The sequence below is a fragment of the Triticum dicoccoides genome, chromosome 2B (assembly GCF_002162155.2).
Source record: "Triticum dicoccoides isolate Atlit2015 ecotype Zavitan chromosome 2B, WEW_v2.0, whole genome shotgun sequence".
Taxonomy (NCBI): Eukaryota; Viridiplantae; Streptophyta; class Magnoliopsida; order Poales; family Poaceae; genus Triticum; species Triticum dicoccoides.
In genome coordinates, this window is record NC_041383.1 from 629,426,071 (window position 1) to 629,446,603 (window position 20,533).

At 40.8% G+C, this 20,533-nt stretch overlaps 1 protein-coding gene across 3 annotated transcripts in view; it reads left to right on the forward strand.

Moving 5' to 3' along the window:
- Nucleotides 1-20,199, forward strand: part of LOC119365270 (BEACH domain-containing protein C2-like) — a 21,448-nt gene extending 1,249 nt beyond the window's left edge. For 2 of the 3 annotated variants that reach the window (XM_037630882.1, XM_037630884.1), the window contains exons 2-32: nt 8-1,829; nt 3,944-4,731; nt 5,117-5,827; nt 5,926-6,060; nt 6,839-6,943; nt 7,072-7,185; nt 7,337-7,413; nt 7,518-7,599; nt 8,334-8,666; nt 9,550-10,157; nt 10,592-10,676; nt 10,948-11,142; nt 11,715-12,266; nt 12,504-12,647; nt 12,862-13,353; nt 14,193-14,341; nt 14,540-14,609; nt 14,714-14,797; nt 14,882-14,938; nt 15,019-15,087; nt 15,173-15,259; nt 15,336-15,452; nt 15,889-16,038; nt 16,146-16,230; nt 16,311-16,431; nt 17,066-17,162; nt 17,247-17,360; nt 17,792-18,158; nt 18,574-19,364; nt 19,453-19,575; nt 19,735-20,199. In XM_037630882.1, the coding sequence (XP_037486779.1) occupies nt 8-1,829; nt 3,944-4,731; nt 5,117-5,827; nt 5,926-6,060; nt 6,839-6,943; nt 7,072-7,185; nt 7,337-7,413; nt 7,518-7,599; nt 8,334-8,666; nt 9,550-10,157; nt 10,592-10,676; nt 10,948-11,142; nt 11,715-12,266; nt 12,504-12,647; nt 12,862-13,353; nt 14,193-14,341; nt 14,540-14,609; nt 14,714-14,797; nt 14,882-14,938; nt 15,019-15,087; nt 15,173-15,259; nt 15,336-15,452; nt 15,889-16,038; nt 16,146-16,230; nt 16,311-16,431; nt 17,066-17,162; nt 17,247-17,360; nt 17,792-18,158; nt 18,574-19,364; nt 19,453-19,575; nt 19,735-19,803 (8,793 nt within the window). In that variant the 3' untranslated portion in view covers nt 19,804-20,199. The remainder of the gene's footprint in view (nt 1-7; nt 1,830-3,943; nt 4,732-5,116; nt 5,828-5,925; nt 6,061-6,838; nt 6,944-7,071; nt 7,186-7,336; nt 7,414-7,517; nt 7,600-8,333; nt 8,667-9,549; nt 10,158-10,591; nt 10,677-10,947; nt 11,143-11,714; nt 12,267-12,503; nt 12,648-12,861; nt 13,354-14,192; nt 14,342-14,539; nt 14,610-14,713; nt 14,798-14,881; nt 14,939-15,018; nt 15,088-15,172; nt 15,260-15,335; nt 15,453-15,888; nt 16,039-16,145; nt 16,231-16,310; nt 16,432-17,065; nt 17,163-17,246; nt 17,361-17,791; nt 18,159-18,573; nt 19,365-19,452; nt 19,576-19,734) is intronic. The other variant, XM_037630883.1, reaches the window with a different exon arrangement.
- Nucleotides 20,200-20,533: the final 334 nt, after the last annotated feature.

Consider the following 20,533-nt stretch of genomic DNA (forward strand, 5'->3'; position numbering starts at 1 on the left):
CGAGGAGGTGGGTGATGAGAAGGGGACGTCAACTCCGAAGATGAGCACGGGCACGCCGGAGCCTTCGCCGGTGCCTCAGGAGCAGGGCTCCGTGCAGCAGTTCGCCGCGGTTTCGCTCAGCGAGGAGGTGGGTGTTGAGAAGGGGATGTCAACTCCGAAGATGAGCACGGGCACGCCGAAGCCTTTGCTGGTGCCTCAGGAGCAGGGCTCCGTGCAGCAGTTCCCCGCGGTTTCGCTCAGCGAGGAGGTGGGTGTTGAGAAGGGGACGTCAACTCCGAAGATGAGCACGGGCACGCCCACGATGCCGCCGGATCCTTCGCCACCGCTGAGGAGTAGGCATCAGCCTCCGGGAGTGCCAGCTGATGCGCCGCAGGAGGTGGTGCGGGCCGTGGATGCGGCGGTCATGGGCAATCGTGGGGGCAGGGTGGACTGCCTCCTCGAGATGGTCTCTGAGGGGCAGGGCGAGTTACCGCACTCTGTCGTCGATGTTCTGCTCGGAACCATGGGCGGCGTGGATGGTCTTGATGAGGTTAGGGACACCACTGGCACTGGCACTTCCCCGAGCATCATGTCCAACTCGGGCGCCGCCATCACTGCAGCGGAGCTCCTGCCCCACCTCCCCTGCAGCGAGGAGCCTTCACCACGCACTCGTATGGCCGTGGGCCTGCACGCCGCTCTAAGGGCCTGCACCCGCAACCGTGCCATGTGCTCTTCGTCAGGCCTCCTAGCTGTACTCCTTGAGTCTGCAGAGAAGCTGTTCGTTGGAACAGGCCGGAGTAATACTAGTAGCTGGGACGGGACACCACTGCTTCAGTGCATTCAGCTCTTGGGTGGCCACTCGCTTAGTGTTAAGGACCTCCATTCCTGGCTTGGCTTGGTTAAGAAGGTGCTCGGAACAAACTGGGCCACGCGACTGATGCTGGCACTTGAGAAAGCTATGGGTAGCGAGGAAGCAAGAGGTCCTGCTGCAACGTTTGAGTTTGATGGGGAGAGCTCTGGTCTGCTTGGTCCTGGTGATAGCAGGTGGCCCTTCTCGAGTGGCTATGGATTTGCTACTTGGATTTATATAGAATCATTCTCGGACACACTTAGCACAGCAACAGCTGCTGCTGCCATTGCTGCTGCTGCAGCGGCAACATCTGGAAAATCATCAGCAATGTCAGCAGCTGCAGCGGCCAGTGCCCTTGCAGGAGAAGGTACAACACACATGCCACGGCTTTTCAGCTTTCTCTCTTCGGATAACCAGGGTGTGGAGGCTTACTTCCATGGCCAATTCTTGGTGGTGGAGAGTGGGGGCGGGAAGGGTAAGAAGGCTTCTCTGCACTTCACTTATGCGTTCAAGCCTCGGCGCTGGTACTTTGTTGGGCTAGAGCACACAAACAAGCATGGTTTGCTTGGGAAGGGAGACAGTGAATTGAGGTTGTATGTGGATGGTAGTCTGCATGAGAGCCGTGCTTTCGATTTCCCACGCATATCGAAACCACTGGCCTTTTGCTGCATTGGGACAAATCCACCACCAACTATTGCAGGCCTGCAGAGGCGTCGACGACAATGCCCATTGTCTGCCGAAATGGGCCCCATCTACATCTTCCGTGAGCCAATAGGGCCAGACAGAATGAGTCGGCTGGCACTCCGGGGAGGAGATATACTTCCCACTTTTGGAAATGGTGCAGGTTTTCCATGGAAGGCAACGAACGACCATATTAAGAACATGGCAGAAGAGAGCTTTTCACTGAACCATGAGATTGGGGGCTGCTTGCACCTTCTTTATCACCCTAGCCTTCTCAGTGGCCGTTTTTGTCCAGATGCTTCCCCTTCTGGTTCAGCAGGTTCTTTCTATTTCTTCTTTTTACATTAATGTTACTATGATCGTTTTCCTTTATAAGCAGTACATTCTATGTTTATGGAGAATTAAATTTTGATTTAATTTACCCAAGTGGAATAGCTATGCAGTCTTGCAGGTAGAGAAACACTTTGTAACTTAGAAACTGATGCCTGAATTTTTGCTAAATCTCAGTTACATTTTTAGGCCTTCGGATCAAGATCCAACTATTGTCATTTTGCTTCACCCCATTTACAACGTAAAGACTGAAATTGCAGTTAAGTTTGATTAAAATTGCACATTTTCAACACTGCATTTTTTGGTTAAATGATGTGCAATTTTAGATGACTGAGATTTACAGAAGTTATAGTCAACTGAGAATCAGCTAACCATTTTTTTTCTTGGGCAAAACATAGTACTATTACGTTTTTAAGCCATATAAAGAGGTGGCGTCAATCACCCGCACAAGGGATAGTTACTATTTTAACCCATCAATTTTGGATGGGTCTTTCTCTGGACCTTTTAAAAGGAAAAAACTACAGGGGAGGCCCTTTTGAATGTCCTATCATGGTCCAGCAACTTTCTCATTCTGGCCCTATAATAAAATTCTTTTGAAAGTTTTGTACGATCACAAATTGTAGCCTAAAAATTGTAGGATCCAAAATAGGCCTTTCCCAGAAGACAACAGAAGATGCATCATACTGGAAAAAACGAGAGAAAAGATTAGAGAATTGCCATCAGCAAGGCATTCACTCTTACATAGAAATCAATATTTTAGTCACGAGTCAGTTATTTAATCTATTTTTTTTCATATGATCCAGAAAAACAGATTGGGTTCCACTATCAACTGATAACGGAACAAAAACAAGAGAAAAACATCCATGTGCAAACTTCAAAGCTATTCAAACAGGTTCAAAGAGGCCTAAACAACCGTGGCCACTGCCACATGCAGTAAAAGGGGCGCAAAAGTATAAAGTGACAAGCTACAAAAGAACACATCAACATCACATTATCTTGAGTCATCTAAATATTTGCTACCAGTATTTGACAAATCACTGAGTCAGGATCACATTGTCTTGAGTCATCTATACCATTTTCAGTGTGCAGAGCTATTTGATAATCCTCCACTATATTGTATTTGTCATTGTCATTTGAATGTTGAATTGTTCAGTTACTTCTGAATGTACTGAGCAATGTTCTGTTATATATATATATATATATATATATATATATATATATATATATATATATATACATACATACGGCTGCGCTATTGTAAGCGTGCGCGTATTCTTTCTTACCCTGCGCTCCGGCCGCTTTTAATTAGGCGCGCGGGTCACGTGGAGAAGGCCACTCTCCACCGCAAAAATATTTGAGGGTAATGTCATGTACAAAAGAAAGTAACACATTTAATTCTATTACCATGTGGTTGTCCGTTACGTCCTAATTCTGGGGTCACTATTCATTGCCAGTAATATATGTAGTATAGATGGTAATGGGCCTTGGTTTTTTACCAGTCAGTGAGACATCCATGGTTTCATCTCTAAACATAGTAGTAAAACATTGCCGAGACATGTAGTAACATATTACTAAATGCTCTGTAGATAGGTTGTACTTTCGTTACTAGCAACCATCTGTGGACAGTCAATGCAAGTAATGTTGTTACTATTCCGTGCAGACTCAGTACAAGTTGGTTGGGCTACCATGAGGTAGGTAGTAATGACATTACTACATATTTTTACCTTTGTTACTATCGATTTAAGGAGGTATGCAGTAATGGCGTTACTAGATTTTTTTCTCTGTTACCAACGATTTTTTTCTCTGTTACCAACGATTTACTGTTAGATTAGATAGTAATGACATTACTATATTTTCGCCCTTCGTTACTATCGATCTACCACATGGATGTAGTAATGGAATTACCATGTTACGATCAGTTTACCGCATCGACCAGGATGGTTGGCTTAGACTAGTTAGAGGAAGGGTCGGTTAGTGGTGCGCTTCACAGTGGTCGGAGCGTACGTTTACTTACAATGCGCTCAGGCTTAGTTTAGCGTGTCTATACATACATATATATATATATATGCGATTTTATTGATACTTTCTTCTGTTAAATTGCAGGAACTCATCGAAGGCCTGCAGAGGTTCTTGGGTTGGTTCATGTTTCACCTCGTGTGCGGCCTGCGGAATCTTTGTGGGCCTTAGCTTATGGGGGTCCAATGGCTTTACTTCCATTAACTGTGAGCAGTGTGCAGATGGATACTCTTGAGCCTGCACTTGGTGAATTGTCGTTGTCACTTGCCACTGCTTCCCTTTCTGCTCCAGTCTTCAGGATTATTTCCCTGTCCGTTCAACATCCTGGCAATAATGAAGAATTATGCCGTACATGTGCACCTGAGCTTTTGTCACGCGTTTTACATTATCTGTTGCAAGCATCTTCAAAGCTGGGAAGTGGAGAAGAAGAGGGAGTGACTAATGAGGAGCTAGTCGCTGCAACTGTATCTTTGTGCCAATCTCAAAGAAACAATCACGAGCTTAAAGTGCAGCTTTTCAGGACTTTGCTGTTGGACTTGAAGATGTGGAGTTCATGCAACTACGGTTTACAGAAGAAGCTTCTGTCCTCACTTGCAGACATGGTATTTACTGAGTCTATTTGCATGCGAGATGCAAATGCGTTGCAAATGCTTCTTGATGGCTGCAGAAGGTGTTACTGGGCGATTCGGGAACCAGATTCAATCGATAACTTACCACTTACTGGAACAAAGAGATCCTTGGGTGAAGTGAATGCTCTGATTGATGAGCTTTTGGTTGTTATCGAACTTCTGCTAGGAGCAGTATCTTCCACGGCTGCTTCGGATGATGTTTGCTCTTTGATTGGATTTATTGTTGACTGCCCACAACCTAATCAGGTGAATGGCACCTACCATTGCAAGTACATTGACTGTATGCTCTTAAAGATTGCATGTGGTTGCACAATATTGTTCTTTTGTGATATGTTATATACTACCTCCTTCCTAATATGTAGGTCCTTTCAGCATTTTTCCCATCCAAATATTTTTAAGTTTGATCATCTATAAGAGAAAAAGTACTAGCATCCAAAACGTCAAGTTGATATTATTGAATCTATAATGAATTATAATTTCATGATGTATATTGATTTATTTTGGATAGGAGGACGTATTCTCTTATGAAAGTGTAACAAAGTATGTGTAAGATCGCCTAATGTGGCTCGCTTAATTGACAATCTAGTATGAAGCTGTTTCTTATGATCTTATGAAATGTACTCATTGGCAGGTCGCAAGGTTGCTTCACCTCATCTATAGGCTAATTGTGCAGCCTAACATTTCTAGAGCCAACATGTTTGCTCAGTCATTTATATCTACTGGTGGTGTGGAAGCACTTCTCGTTCTTCTACAGCGAGAAGCTAAAGCTGGCAATAACCATATTTTGGACAATAGTGCAAATTTAAGTGAATGTGATGTAGTGAGTAATGAGGGTTCTGACGCACAAGCTACGACCGGTGAAGGATATTACCAGGATGATGAAAGTCAGTTAGCTGAACAGCATGAATCCATTGTTCATGAAGACATTGAACAGGAAGCTGCAAAAACAAATGGTGCTTCTTTTAAGATGTTGGGAGCAAAAATAGGGAGAAAGATTTCTAACTCTGAGAATCAGCTTGTAAAGAATTTGGGTGGCATCAACTTCTCAATTACTGCTGATAACGTCCGTAATAATGTATACAGTGTTGACAAAGGTGATGGAATCGTTGTTGGAATCATTCGCATTCTGGGTGCTCTAGTTGCATCAGGACACCTAAAATTTGCCTCAAGTTCTTCAAATCCAAATTTACCCGATGGTCTTCTGACGACAGTTCATGATGAAGGAAATACTATGTCAGAAGACAGAGTATCACTGTTACTTTTTGCGTTACAGAAAGCATTCCAAGCAGCCCCAAGGAGGCTTATGACTGCAAATGTCTATATGGCTTTAATTTCTGCTGCGGTAGGTTGATTACAATTTCAGTTGCCCTTATTTACACAAATGCCCCCCCCCCTACAGTCGAAAGTTTCTACCCTTTGATGTTGTTGTCTTGAATGCAGATTAATGTTTCTTCAGCTGATGAAAATCTGAACTTATATGATTGTGGCCACCGTTTCGAACACATTCAACTTTTGCTAGTGCTGCTCCGCGCGCTTCCGTATGCACCAAGGTCATTCCAAGCTCGTGCTATACAGGTGGGTTTTGTTATTGTGCATGGTTCCATTTGTCGTGTCAAACCTACTTTGTCTGCTTTGTGCTAGTTTTGAACTGCCATTGATTTCCCTCATCTTAACAGAACCCAGCTGCCCATACAGGCAAGGGAAAACTTGCCCACTGAGGAGAGTCGATTGATTCTATCATGTGGGCAAGGCCGTTGCTAAGGCTAAAATTATATCATGTTGTGTCCACCAAATAGTTTGAAATAAATGCTGCATACTCTTACAACAATTTTACCTTTGTGTTAAATAGACCCTCATAATTCTGAATTCATCTTATGCTTTCAACTTTTCAAGACAAAATAACCAAACACCTAGCTTTGCTAACCTTTCTTTCCTGAGCTATTGCTTATGTGAACTAGTTTTTCCTCGCCTTGGAAAGCAAGGTGGCATGGGATCCAATCATGCCCTCAGGTTTTGGAGTACTTTGGTATTTTTCAGCTTCATTTACATTACACAAACCATTCTCAGTCAAACCACATGCATACTTAGCAGTGGTCAAGGTCATCAGTAAAAGTCAGCGGAGAACTCAAAAGAGCAATCTACAGATATCTGTGTTATTTGTGTAGTGTAGGTGCGCATTGATGATGTCATGTCGCCAAATACTTGCACGTCTGCAACTCCGCATGCTTATATTTCATTATCTCTGTTAATTTTGTTTGCTCTATTCCATTGTTGCTTTTTTTTTGTAACCTTGTTTGCCAGCTTACCTGCTTATTTTCTTAGGGCCTCAAAATTTCCTTCTGTATCATTTCAGGATATTCTGTTTTTGGCTTGCAGTCATCCTGAGAATAGAACCACAATGACCACAATTGCAGAATGGCCAGAATGGATTTTAGAGGTTTTGATTTATATTCATGAGGTAAGTATCACAAGCTTTTCACATTATTTCATATTCTAATTAAAATCATATAGAATGCACTAGTTTCATCGACTACATTTTGTACTGTGTTCTACCCATAGCTCTAATTCAGATGTTTACAATTATAGAAGGGTAGTAAAAAATATGTTGATGGTGTAAGCATTGGTGAGATTGAAGACCTTGTACATAATTTCCTGATTATCATGTTGGAGCATTCAATGCGACAAAAAGATGGGTGGAGGGTAAGATAACTTCTTTTCCAGATCAATTTACTCAGAAACGCTTTTGCTTTTGGGTCGTGCAACCTTCTTTCTGGGTTCCGTTGGGTTGATTGTATCACTACCGGCTCCGCCTTGTAACTTGAAAGATTTTGCTATTGCTGTGACAACATAGGATGTGGAGGCTACAATTCATTGCGCAGAGTGGCTTTCAATGGTTGGAGGATCTAGCACTGGAGACCAACGGTTGAGGTTCTCTCTCTCTCTCTCTCTCTCTCTCTCTCTCTCTCTCTGTTTGCATGTATATGTGTACGTCTGTAAAGCTGAACTACAATCTCGGCACCTGTTCTTCGTAGGCGCGAACAGTCATTACCAATTTTCAGAAGGAGATTATTAGGTGACCTGCTTGATTTCTCTGCCAGGGAGCTTCAAGTTCAGGTAAATGCTCTTTTCTCGACAAGATTTTCTTGCATTCTTATGCATGTCTAAGCTGTTGTTTCTTACATTCTTTGCTGTTACTACTTGCTTTAGTTGATTTCTCTTTGTCATGTGATGTAGTTTGTTTGGTCCTGGCGCTATTTTAAGCCCTCTTTGTATCACCCAAAAGAATAGAAAAAACACAGTAAAGGCAGGAACAGAAAAAGTGCATTGATACCACATAAATAGAAATTTCGTACTTCCTCTGATCCATATTAATTAGTACAACTTCAGCGTCAATTACTATGGATCGGAGGGAGTGGCATTTTCTTCTGGTTTAAAGGGTTTTGTTAGGAAACGATTCTGGGTATTGGATGCTGAAATGCAAAGAGGGCCTTAATTTTTTGAAAAATTATGGGAAAAGGCGAGTGTAAATCTAGACAGATTATGGGATACCCTTCAGATTGAATTAGTAGAACACCACAATTGATACCTTGGCATTTCCACAACCCCGAACACGCAAGCAACACTTTGCACCTAGATGTAGCACTACAACGCCAAGAACATTGCACTGTTATTTATGATGTTACTGGGACTGCATATATCCAAGTCTATTTGTTTTTTCTTCTGAACTTGAACAATAACTACCATGCTACTAATGTTACCTTGGACTTGAACAATATCGAACTCCACTTTTTACTTTATACTTTTATCTCTATTCGTAATGTGCCTTCCTTTTGCTTGCCGTACAACAGACTGAAGTAATTGCAGCAGCTGCTGCTGGTGTTGCTGCCGAGGGCTTGTCTCCTGAAGAAGCAAAAGTGCAAGCAGAAAATGCTGCTCATCTCTCAGTAGCACTAGCAGAAAATGCAATAGTTATCCTCATGCTTGTAGAAGATCATCTGAGGACACAAGGCCAACATTTTTGTGTGTCCCGTGTACTCAATAGTGTTTTTTCTTCCGCCTCCATTGCTTCGTCTGCTCCCAGTCGGACAAATTCATTGAGCAGAGCTGGTAGTGAGCATATGGATACTGGACTCTCAAGGCGGTCATCTTTGTCCAGTGATGCTGGTGGCCTTCCACTAGATGTAAGAAGTGCAGACTGCAGACATTTATATTCAAGTCAGTTATTGGCATTATTCTGATCAAATGGATATTTATTTCTAAAGGGATTAAAATTTGAGTACTTTTATATTTACCTTTATACGCAATATGAATAGATATGTTTCCTTCAAGATGATGTGTCATGTTGTTGGAAAATCATGATATTAACCTGGATTTAGACTTTTAGATTGATTTCATACTTTACCCATGTTCCTGGAATCCTAGCATATCATTTACTAGCCTTATATAGTACTCCCTCTGTAACTTAATATAAGACGCTTTTTGATACTGTCATAGACTCCAAAAACATCTTATAAAAAGTTAGAGTGGTAGTAGCTATTGAACTCCTCATGGCTAGGATATGTAGCAAAAGTTTTTTTTTTCAACCTAGTCAGCTTGCCCACCTTGTCCTGCATTGGCATTTAATACCGGAGCAATTAATTGCATGGGGAATGCTAGGATATTTCTCATTACAGGTATTGATCATGTTTGATCTACTGCAAATTGCATGTAGAACAGAGTGTAAGTTTTTTGTTTAACAGATTATAGATAGGAAGACACATTCCACTTTAATAGAGGTGTTCTACAAGAAAGTGTCTTGTAGTCTGTCTATTATTGTGCACAAGCACTCACACGTGGGAGCATGAAATACCTGTGAAGTTGATAAGCACTACTGGAAATTAGGTTCCCTCTTTAAGATTTGCCATCAATTTTGGTATTTTTTCTGGTTACCTAATGAACCTGCATGTAATTCAGTGTTCCTTTATGCTTATGTATAATTTTAGATATTGCAGACAGATTGGCAGATAGTTTTTAAAATTTATTCATATGAATGCTGCATTTATTCTTGATTCTGTGTGACCAAAGCAGGTGCTTACTTCTATGGCTGATGCAAACGGACAGATTTCTGCTGCCGTGATGGAACGCCTTACAGCAGCAGCAGCAGCTGAGCCATATGAATCTGTCAAGCATGCCTTTGTGTCTTATGGGAGCTGCATTGCAGATCTTGCAGAAAGCTGGAAATACAGAAGCCGCTTATGGTATGGTGTAGGCGTTCCATCCAAATCTGATTTATTTGGTGGTGGTGGAAGTGATTTAGAATCTTGGAGATCTGTTTTAGAGAAGGACTCAAATGGGAATTGGGTTGAGCTTCCACTTGTGAAGAAATCACTCGAAGTGCTGCAGGCACTCTTGTTAGATGATTCTGGACTTGGCGGCGGTCTTGGTATTGGAGGGGGGTCTGGCCCTGGTATGGGGGTTATGGCTGCACTTTATCAATTGCTAGATAGTGATCAGCCATTTCTTTGCATGCTCAGAATGACTCTTGTTTCGATGAGGGAGGATGACAATGGTGAAGGTGATGCTCTTTTGAAGAACACTAGTATAAAGGACGTCATATCAGAAGGAAGCCTGGTGCCATTTGATGGCAATAGTCACTCATCTACAAGGAAACCCCGGCCTGCACTTCTTTGGAGGTACATACTATGCACCATCAAGTATCAATTATCAAAATGGAATATGTACTTTTTCAACTGCAGGAAAAAAAGATTTACAAACTATACTTTCCCATTGAACTACCAGAATCCATTTCGAGAGGACAAACGTTAACAAAACTCAAAGTTCACTTGATACCTTTTAACTGAAAACTTTAGGAGAAAATCCATTTAGCATAGCAGAGTCCTGTGCTAAGAATCTCTGATAGGAGCTGAACATTTGTATATAAAATGCGTTGGAATAGTCTTTCATGTTGAAAGAAATCTTCTTCATACTGTTTTGCCATTATGTAATAATATCTAGAACTTTGATGGAAGGACAGTTGCCTTAATATATTACATAGGTGGTCAGCCTGTCTATTCTGGGCTACTATTATGTCAATTTTGATTTTACTGAAACTCTTATAACTGTACAGTGTGCTTGGCCCAATCTTGAATATGCCTATTACCGAGTCGAAGAGGCAGAGGGTGTTGGTTGCTTCTTCTATTCTCTATTCAGAGGTGAGTTTGTTACTTTGCCTTGCATACAAGCATGCCACGCCCTAATAGTCAATTTCATTCCATGCTCTATTCTTTGCCTACGATTCTAATGCCAAAGAATAATCTGTCTGTGCGAATTTGTAAAGCTACTGTGATTTATTAATCATAGTTTGATAACTTAGTACATAAATGTTCATCACGTTACACTTTCTGTAACTTCTTATTTATTAGAGATAGTAATCTGGACAGTAAAAATATCATATATGTTCATGCTATCTTGCTCGTGATGCAGGTATGGCATGCTATTGGCAGGGACAGAAGCCCCCTAAGGAAACAGTACATTGAGCTGATTTTACCACCATTTATAGCCATCCTAAGAAGGTGGCGGCCACTTCTGGCTGGTGTTCATGAGCTAACTTCTTATGATGGTCGGAATCCACTCATTGCTGATGATCGTGCTCTGGCAGCAGATGCATTACCCATCGAGGTACTAACTGGTTCTTTGTATCCCGTCAGTGAAGTTACATAGTGTTAATGCTGAATTCTGCATCAGTGGTATATTGCACTAGCAAAATATGGTGATATGTGTCATGCTTGTTTTACTCGTATCCTCTCTCTTTAAACTGGGAAACAGCAAGTCCACGAAATATCTTGTTATTTTGCTTACCTTAGTCCATAAATGGAAGGTTGGATGGGTCCAATCACCCATAGACTCACCATAAGCTGATAATCTTAAAATAGTCAAACATGATTTATCTAGCTTCTCCTAATCTGGTAATATGATTCACACCTGTTGACACTCGCCCTACTTTCTGATCCATCTTATATTAGTCTCTCAGTGTAGCTATTGTCTGCTTGACTTTTTCCTCTTACGTATTTGGCAATTGGTTAGCATTTTTGTTGTGGACACTTTGATATCTAACTAACCTGAGCTCATATGACTAAATATTCAAATGTGCTTCATACCATTTATCATATGCTCATAATTTGTCACAAACTTTGATGAAAAAATGCTGTTGTGTCTTGGCTAGTTTAAAGCTAACTATCAGATGTTGCCAGGCTGCTCTTTCAATGATATCGCCTGGCTGGGCTGCTGCTTTTGCCTCACCCCCAGTTGCAATGGCATTAGCCATGATGGCTGCTGGTGCCTCTGGAACCGAAACAGTAACACCTCGAAGGAATACCTTGAGTAGGCATGACACTTCTTTGCCAGAGCGTAAAGCAGCAGCAAGATTACAGACCTTCTCAAGTTTCCAGAAGCCTGTTGAAACAATGCACAACAAGCCTGGGTCCATCCCAAAGGACAAAGCAGGAGCTAAAGCTGCGGCATTAGCTGCTACACGTGACCTCGAGCGGACTGCTAAGATTGGTTCAGGAAGGGGTCTTAGTGCTGTAGCAATGGCAACATCAGGACAGAGGAGAAGTGCAAGTGATATCGACCGTGCAAAGAGGTGGAATACATCTGAAGCTATGAGTGCTGCTTGGATGGAGTGCCTGCAATCAACTGATTCTAAGCCTGTTTCAGGAAGAGAATTTTCAACCCTTTCATACAAATATGTTGCAATTCTTGTTTCTGGTTTTGCCTTTGCACGGAACTTACAGCGAGTTGAGGTAAATCCACTTGGAATATTTTCATTTCCGATGCTTAGAATTTACTCCCTCCGTTCCTAAATATAAGTCTTTGGAGAGATTCCACTATGGATCATATATGGAGCAAAAGAGTGAATCTATACTCTAAAATGCATCTAGATACATCCGTATGTGGTCCATAGTGAAATCTCTACAAATACTTATATTTAGGAACGGAGGGAGTACCATACATCCTATAAATTTTTGTTCATGATGCAGATGGAGAGGCAAACACAAGCTGATGTGCTGAATCGGCATCATGCATCAACTGGAGTTCGAGCATGGCGGCATCTTCTTCACTGCCTGACAGAGATGGGAAGACTATATGGACCTTTTGAAGAACCCCTGTGTACTCCTGATCGGGTATGTACAATAGCTAGTTTATTTATTTTATCTCTGTTTTCGTGCCCAGCTTCTTTATCAAGACACACACTTTGTTGACCGGTACATCTGGGAGTAGTTGAGTTCTTCTCATGTAAGATTCTTCACATCTGCATGAAAAGAAGCACTGTGTCAAAAGAGAGAAAAAAGCTCTAGGACAAATCCTGATATATCTTTTCACTCCTGCATTTTGCAGATTTTCTGGAAATTAGATTTTACTGAAGGTTCTTCAAGAATGAGAAGATTTATGAAAAGGAACTACAAGGGATCTGATCATTTGGGTGCAGCTGCTGATTATGATGATCGGAAGCTTCTTAGTGCTGCTGTGCAATCAAATGAATGCAACCCCAAGGGTGCAGATTCTTCATTAACAGACACCATTCCATCAACTGCGGCGGTAGTAATTGCTGAGGCCATGTCAGTGGATGACAGAAATGAGGACATTGAGCAGTTAGAATCCGACACTACTCACAACAGTGCTGATCAACTTCAGTCCTCATCAGCAGATCAACAATCGATGAAAAAATCAGTAGATTCAAGAAGTTCTGGTATTTTTGCCGATCGCAATTTGGTTCGATCCACAGTTGTTGCACCTGGATATGTGCCAACTGAAGCTGATGAGAGAATTATAGTTGAACTTCCATCATTGATGGTGCGACCATTGAAAGTTGTGCGTGGAACCTTCCAAGTAAGCACTGAGAAAAGTTAATGCTTGCCAGTTACGAAGTTCTAGTGCCATGAACAGTCCTGAAAATGTGAAGCTGAGCTTTGATGGTGTTAGAGTTTAACTTATCTTGTAGGCATCTTTAATCTAATGTGTTCTTATCTAGAATTCTGAATTTCAAAATTTAGGGTCCGTTCTCTTAAGATCGGCTAATTAACAATTTAGCTACAGTATATCACATACGTTGCAGTTATTACCAATAAAGGTTGCACTAATTTAACACAATATTTTGCCATAGTGTTTTATTCTGTAGTTCAATGGTTTCTCAAAATTACTGTACCATTTCAGTTGAAGTAGTGCAATAATATGGCGAGTTTCTTCTTTCCTTGTGATGTAGCATTGAGTTCCGTAGCAGGCTACAAACTGTTGGCACTTCTGTATGGATGGATGAGAAAGCTTCATGCTACCTCATTATTAATAATGACTAAAATTGCTTCCTACTTCTGATTTATGTATTCTCTAGTGAAATCATCTATGATCTATCCCTTGTAATGATATACGTTGTGTTAGTATTCCATTGTCATGCACTCCTTGTGTGTTCTAGTTAATGTGTACATGAAAACAAATCTGTATTTTTTTTATGGTATCCAACTATACATACATGCAAACATATGCACAAAAATATGATGTCAATATGCGTAGGGGTGCACCCAATCTGCTTTGTGCTTAACCACATAACTTTTTCATATGAAACTATGACTACGGAATCACAAGGATCTATATGATGGAATTATTCTCCTTTTTTTTCAGTTCCCACTTAAGCTGTTAGCTGGTATCATTCACTCCTGTAATTTTGTTCCCAGGTAACATCAAAGAGGATTAACTTTATAATTGACGAGCATGCAAGTGACAGTAATGTGGATGATCATGCATCCACTAGTGGCCAATGTTATCAGCAAGATAAAGATCGGAGCTGGTTGATCTCTTCTCTACATCAGATATATAGCAGGCGGTAAATTTTATATTCTGATCTGGTTCTAATGTTAGAAGTTGATTCTTACATACTCCTATGATCCTGTTCTGTTGGAACAGAAGGTGTCTATGCTTTTGGACTGAATAACTGTGCAGCAGCATCTGTGAATAACCACACCATGTAGTTTAGAGTTTATTTTCCATTTACTCATTTAGTGATTTTGTTGACTTGTTGCAGGTACTTGTTACGACGAAGTGCTTTGGAATTATTTATGGTAGATAGGTCAAATTTCTTTTTTGATTTCGGGGTACGATCTTTATGATACTCTACTATAGTGGTTTAGGTCCATGCCTGAGACAGATTAATAACTTCCTTACACTTTTGTGTCTGAATTTCTTATACTTTATCTAGGATATGGAAGCACGCAAAAATGCTTATCGGGCGATTATTCACACCAAACCACCTAATTTGAATGACATTTTTCTAGCTACCCAGGTTAGTGCAATGTTTTTTTCTCCTAATCTCCAGTGTTGTCAATATGCAATGATGATCAGCAGTAATCTATAATATTTTGTTCAGAGAGCTGAGCAAATCCTTAAAAGAACTCAGTTGATGGAGCGCTGGGCTAACTGGGAGGTACGCAAACACTAAATATGTTTCATTTTTTTTTCATTTTTGTTGTTGTTTCAAGATCTAAGTATGTCCAATTTCTTCAGATTAGCAATTTTGAGTACTTGATGGAACTGAACACTCTTTCTGGGCGCAGTTACAACGACATAACTCAGGTCAGTTTGATGCACATAACGTTTGTCTAGCCTAAATGTCTAATAAAGTAACCTATCATTCAACTAATCTCATATGCTTGTGCAGTATCCTGTTTTCCCCTGGATAATTGCTGATTACCAGTCCAAAGTTTTGAATCTGGATGATCCTTCTGCATACCGTGATCTTTCAAAGGTTGATCTCCTGCTATTATTGCTTCTATCTTTCCCTAATTGTTTAAACTGCTAATCGTAGTGGATATTTGATGCAGCCAGTTGGAGCACTAAACCCAGAACGACTAAAGAAGTTCCAAGAACGGTACTCGACGTTTGAGGATCCAATCATCCCTAAGTTTCATTATGGTTCACATTACTCCAGTGCTGGCACGGTATAATCTTCTTTGTATAGCTGAACCAAATGTTTATCTATAATGTCAGCTAGGTACTATCTCCCGCTGAAGGATTTCCAATCGTATTCTACTCTCTGGGTCTCTGTAGTTCTCAATAACTTTTAGCTCAATCAGTTTGTAACGTGCTAACCGTAGAAGAGCCTACATGTTATGCTTGCACATGGCTTTTCCTACATCAGTGAAAACTCTGCATGTGCATCGTATTAATATTAAGATAGACTGTTGATAGGTTCACCCTTCTGAATAATTTTGGTTGGCTACCGGTCTGCTTTTGCTGATGCTGTTCATTTGGTTAGGAGACATGACATCCAATATTTAATTACCATTGGCCTAAAATTCTATTCTTTACCCCTAGTGCTTTTTTTGATGGAAAACCATTTGAATTTTTTGTACTGATAACTAATATTCATTGCAGGTCTTGTATTACCTTTTCAGGATGGAGCCCTTTACCACACTATCTATACAATTGCAAGGTGGCAAATTTGACCATGCTGATCGCATGTTTTCCGACCTTTCTGGTACATGGGATAGTGTTCTGGAAGACATGAGTGACGTAAAAGAGCTAGTAAGTTGTTGGTGTCTCTCCAGTATGTTTTCCTGGATGTTGATTGGGTGGTACAGACATCCATTCAAGGTTTGCTCCAATTTTATTATATGGTGATATTTATGTAGGTCCCAGAGATGTTTTACCTCCCTGAGGTATTTACCAACATAAATTCTATTGACTTCGGGACAACTCAACTTGGAGGAAAGCTAGGTAAATGCATTTTCCCCTGTGTAGAAGTACGTATCAGAATACATGATTGCAGAGTAATGTAATACTGAACAGCATTGCAGATTCTGTAGAGTTGCCTCCTTGGGCCGAGAACCCTGTTGATTTTGTCCACAAACACCGGAAGGCTCTTGAGAGTGAGCATGTTTCGACTCATTTGCATCACTGGATTGATCTAATATTCGGGTACATTATTCTATTCTATTTTACTACTTTTGCAACCTATTTCTTCATGGAATGTTGTGTGCTTGAGCGCACACTCGAATATACCCACCATAATTTGTGGAGACTGTTAACTATAATATATTTTAAGTAGGATGACCATGCTTATATGGCCAATCTAGTAGGTTTAATCCATGTGACCCATAACTCTTCTGTATCTTTCTTTCTAATGTACTAAGATGCAAAGCTTCCATATGATGATTGTACCTATGATGGTTTGAACTTTCTTTCAATCATTACCTTTTTGTCACCATTAGTGTGTTATCTCTTTTCCCATCAGTATAACCTAACCTCATAAACTCAAGCCCCTTTTTGGATCGAAATCGAGCACTTTTGATGCTTAAAAAAAGCATAAAATCCTTTGGATGGAGCATCCTATTTTTAATTTGGAAAAAGATCTATGTAATGTAGCAAGATGAAGGATCTGGATTTTCAATATTGGCAAATTCAACCTTTGTGTTTTTGTGCTTATATTTTGTGTCTGACATCCATGAAAAAGGTAGGACACCTGGTTACTTGCTTTATGAATATCCTACTTATGTTTTGCCTGCACAATGTCTATGCACCGCCGTTTAATCATGGAGACTTCCTTTTGCAGATATAAACAGAGGGGTAAAGATGCGGTAATGGCCAACAATGTGTTCTTCTACATCACATATGAGGGAACTGTTGATATTGACAAAATTGCAGATCCAGTAAGTATTATTTATTTGATTTGGTGTTACATGGTTTTGAACCAGTTTCATTTGGCTGCTGATATTTTACTGAAAATGCTTAAGGTGCAACGGCGAGCCATGCAAGATCAAATAGCCTACTTTGGACAAACACCGTCTCAGTTGCTGACTGTCCCTCACATGAAGAGAAAGTCATTGAGAGATGTCTTACAACTGCAGGTACTTTATATTGGCCGATGCATGAGTTCAAGTATTTTTTTAATTAACCACAATTAGTTATATTGGGTTTGTTTAGCTAATTGAGTTTTGCCTTTTCCCATGCTAGAAATGGGAATGCATTGCCATGCGAAGAAGTGATATAAAAGAAAAAATAGTCCCTCCGATCCATAATAAGTGTCGTGGAACTAAAACCACAACACTCATTATGGATCCGAGGGAGTAATAATCTAGCTATAGTTCTTCATTACAGAATTTTAGGGTATGGTTGTTCTTTGAATTTAGTGTATCTCCATTTTGTTTATCATGCTTCTTGATAGACGAGCACTACATCCCTGCAAAATAAATACGTAATAAAATCGACAACCACTCTTAACAGCTCTTACTGCCTTTTTTGTTTTTTCATGACCTGACCCTCATGATTTACTATGCAGACCATATTCCGGAATCCAAGTGAACTTAAATCTTATGTACTGCCTAATCCAGAACGCTGCAATGTCCCTGCAAGTACCATCCTTGTATCGAATGATTCTATTGTAGTTGTAGATATAAATGTGCCCGCGGCGCATGTGGCACTTCACCAGTGGCAACCAAATACTCCAGATGGTCAAGGGACACCTTTCCTTTTTCATCATGGTAGAAATGCTGCAAGTTCAACAAGTGGTGCATTCATGCGTATGTTCAAAGGATCCACTAGTTCTGGAGAAGATTATGAGTTCCCAAGAGCTATAGCGTTTGCTGCTTCGGCAATCCGTAGTTCAGCTATTGTTGCTGTCACTTGTGACAAAGACATCATCACTGGTGATTATTTTTTTCACTGTTTGTCCTTTGGATTTATTATCTGCATACTAACACTACCTTTGAAGAAACCTCAAATTTAGAATCACCCGCAGAAGATACAAAAGAAAAGGCTTTCAGGATTGACACTGTCTTTATTTGTTTTCACACCTTATTATTGACTTACTTTGTATCTTCTGTAGAGTTGGTTTGAAGCTGAATCTTTAGTGTAAATGTAGAATACTGCTTCCTCTATCTAAATAATTTTTAAGATTTTTTGGTAGATTTTTAGACCAAAGTGCACACCCCTAATAATGCCATTCTAGAATTTTGTTTCTTATTATCAATTCTGCTATGATACTTTTAAGCCGCTTCTATTATTTGGTCTTTCGATGCTGCTGCTAATGCCATCTCTAATACCATTTTGTCTTAACAATAGGTGGGCATGCGGACTGTTCGGTGAAGTTGATCTCCCCAGACGGAGCAAGGACAATTGAAAGTGCTTCTGGGCATCTTGCTCCAGTAACCTGCCTTGCACTTTCCCCTGATAGCAACTACCTTGTGACAGGCTCTCGAGATACTACAGTTATACTCTGGAGGATTCATCAGGCAGGCTTTATACATAAGAAAAATCCTCCTGAACCTCCACCTGCAACACCAAGGACACCACGCAGCCCTCTTCCTACTAGTCCTAGTAGCATGAGCAACCTTTTAGAAACCAGGAAGTGTCGAATCGAAGGTCCTATGCATGTGTTAAGAGGACACCTTGGAGAAGTAATTAGCTGTGCAGTTGGTCCAGACTTGGGACTTGTTGTATCCTCGTCAAACATGTCTGGTGTGGTGCTACATTCTTTGCGAACAGGTCGGCTGATAAGGAAGATTCATGTAGCGGAGGCGCATGCTGTATCCTTGTCTTCTCAGGGAATTATATTGGTTTGGAGTGAATCAAAGAAAAGATTATCTAGCTTCACAGTCAATGGAGTCCGTATTGGTACCTCAGTTCTATCACCTTTTTCTGGGGGAGTTAGTTGCATTGAGATTTCTGTGGATGGTCATTTTGCCCTGATTGGAACTTGTTCGTCCAGCAATTACAAGTGTGAGGACAATACTGAGGTAGCAGATCGTGAGCCCAACAAATCAAGTCGCAAGGTTGACATATCTGAGCATACTGAAATCAGGCAGCCTGTTAACGTGCCTTCGATCTGCTTTGTTGATCTGCATAAACTTAAGGTTAATAAACAAACAAATCTAGAACAAGTTTCTGATTTACGTTGTTTGTCATTTGATGGAAGTCTTACCAGAAACATTTTCCTGCTAGGTGTTTCATACACTGGAGCTTGGAAAGGGCCAGGACATCACAGCAATTGCATTAAACAAAGAGAACACTAATCTTCTAGTTTCTACTGCCGATAAGGGCCTAATGGTTTTCACTGATCCTGCTGTGAGTATACTACATATGTCATTATAAATTTTGCATCAGCAATCCAATTTTACCAACTTATATGCGAGCAATTAACCTAATTAGAATGTTGCTAGTTGCATGGAAGTTTGACTTGTGCAACTTTGAACCTTCTTTCTGATTAAATTGGTAATGTTGCAGTTGAGCCTGAAGGTAGTGGATCAGATGCTCCGCCTTGGCTGGGAAGGTGATGGACTTCTTCAGTCATGAGAAAGCCATCGATGTTACAAGTCATTACTTGCTTATAGATTGGTGACGCCCATTCGTTAGCATAGGTAGGAGCAGGGTACTGAAGCAAAGGGGTGGAATATGCCATATGTACAAAACGAAAAAGCAATAGGCGTTGCGGGTTAGGCTAGGTCGTATACTGTATCCAACTGGTCGTATAGTCAGAGATAGAGGGAACGCGTAGACTTGCTGAGCAACAGTATGATCATTCTGTTGCGTCAGTTTTGCCTTGTAAATTCTCGGCCGTTCTATAGAGTGCGTGAATAGATACTTAGCGTCTTTGCCAATGTAATTTTGGCTGGTCGCTGCATACCATTTTGATTTGAGTTTTGACTGTTGCTAGCAATAACTAAAGAGTGTTGAAAGGTGTTGGAGTAAGTTTTTTTTTTATCACTTTTTTTTGAAACAGAGCCAAAAGACTTGCCTGATTCATTAATTAAGGAGAGAGTTTACATTACATAAGAACCGGCTTTACAAATAGCCCATCAACATAAGGTGCAACCGAATTACTCTCGCGGCATGATGATGCTTAGATGCCTAGTCCCTGCGGCATGATGATGCTTAGATGCGTAGTCCCTGCGGTGACCCATGTCCTGGCCTCCTCCTGGATGAGTCGTGGAACGTAGTATGGTGGCGTTGATTTCTTCTGGAAGACTAGCGTTTCTCTCATTCTAGATGACCCAACATACAAGCATGGTAAGTGAGGCCATGG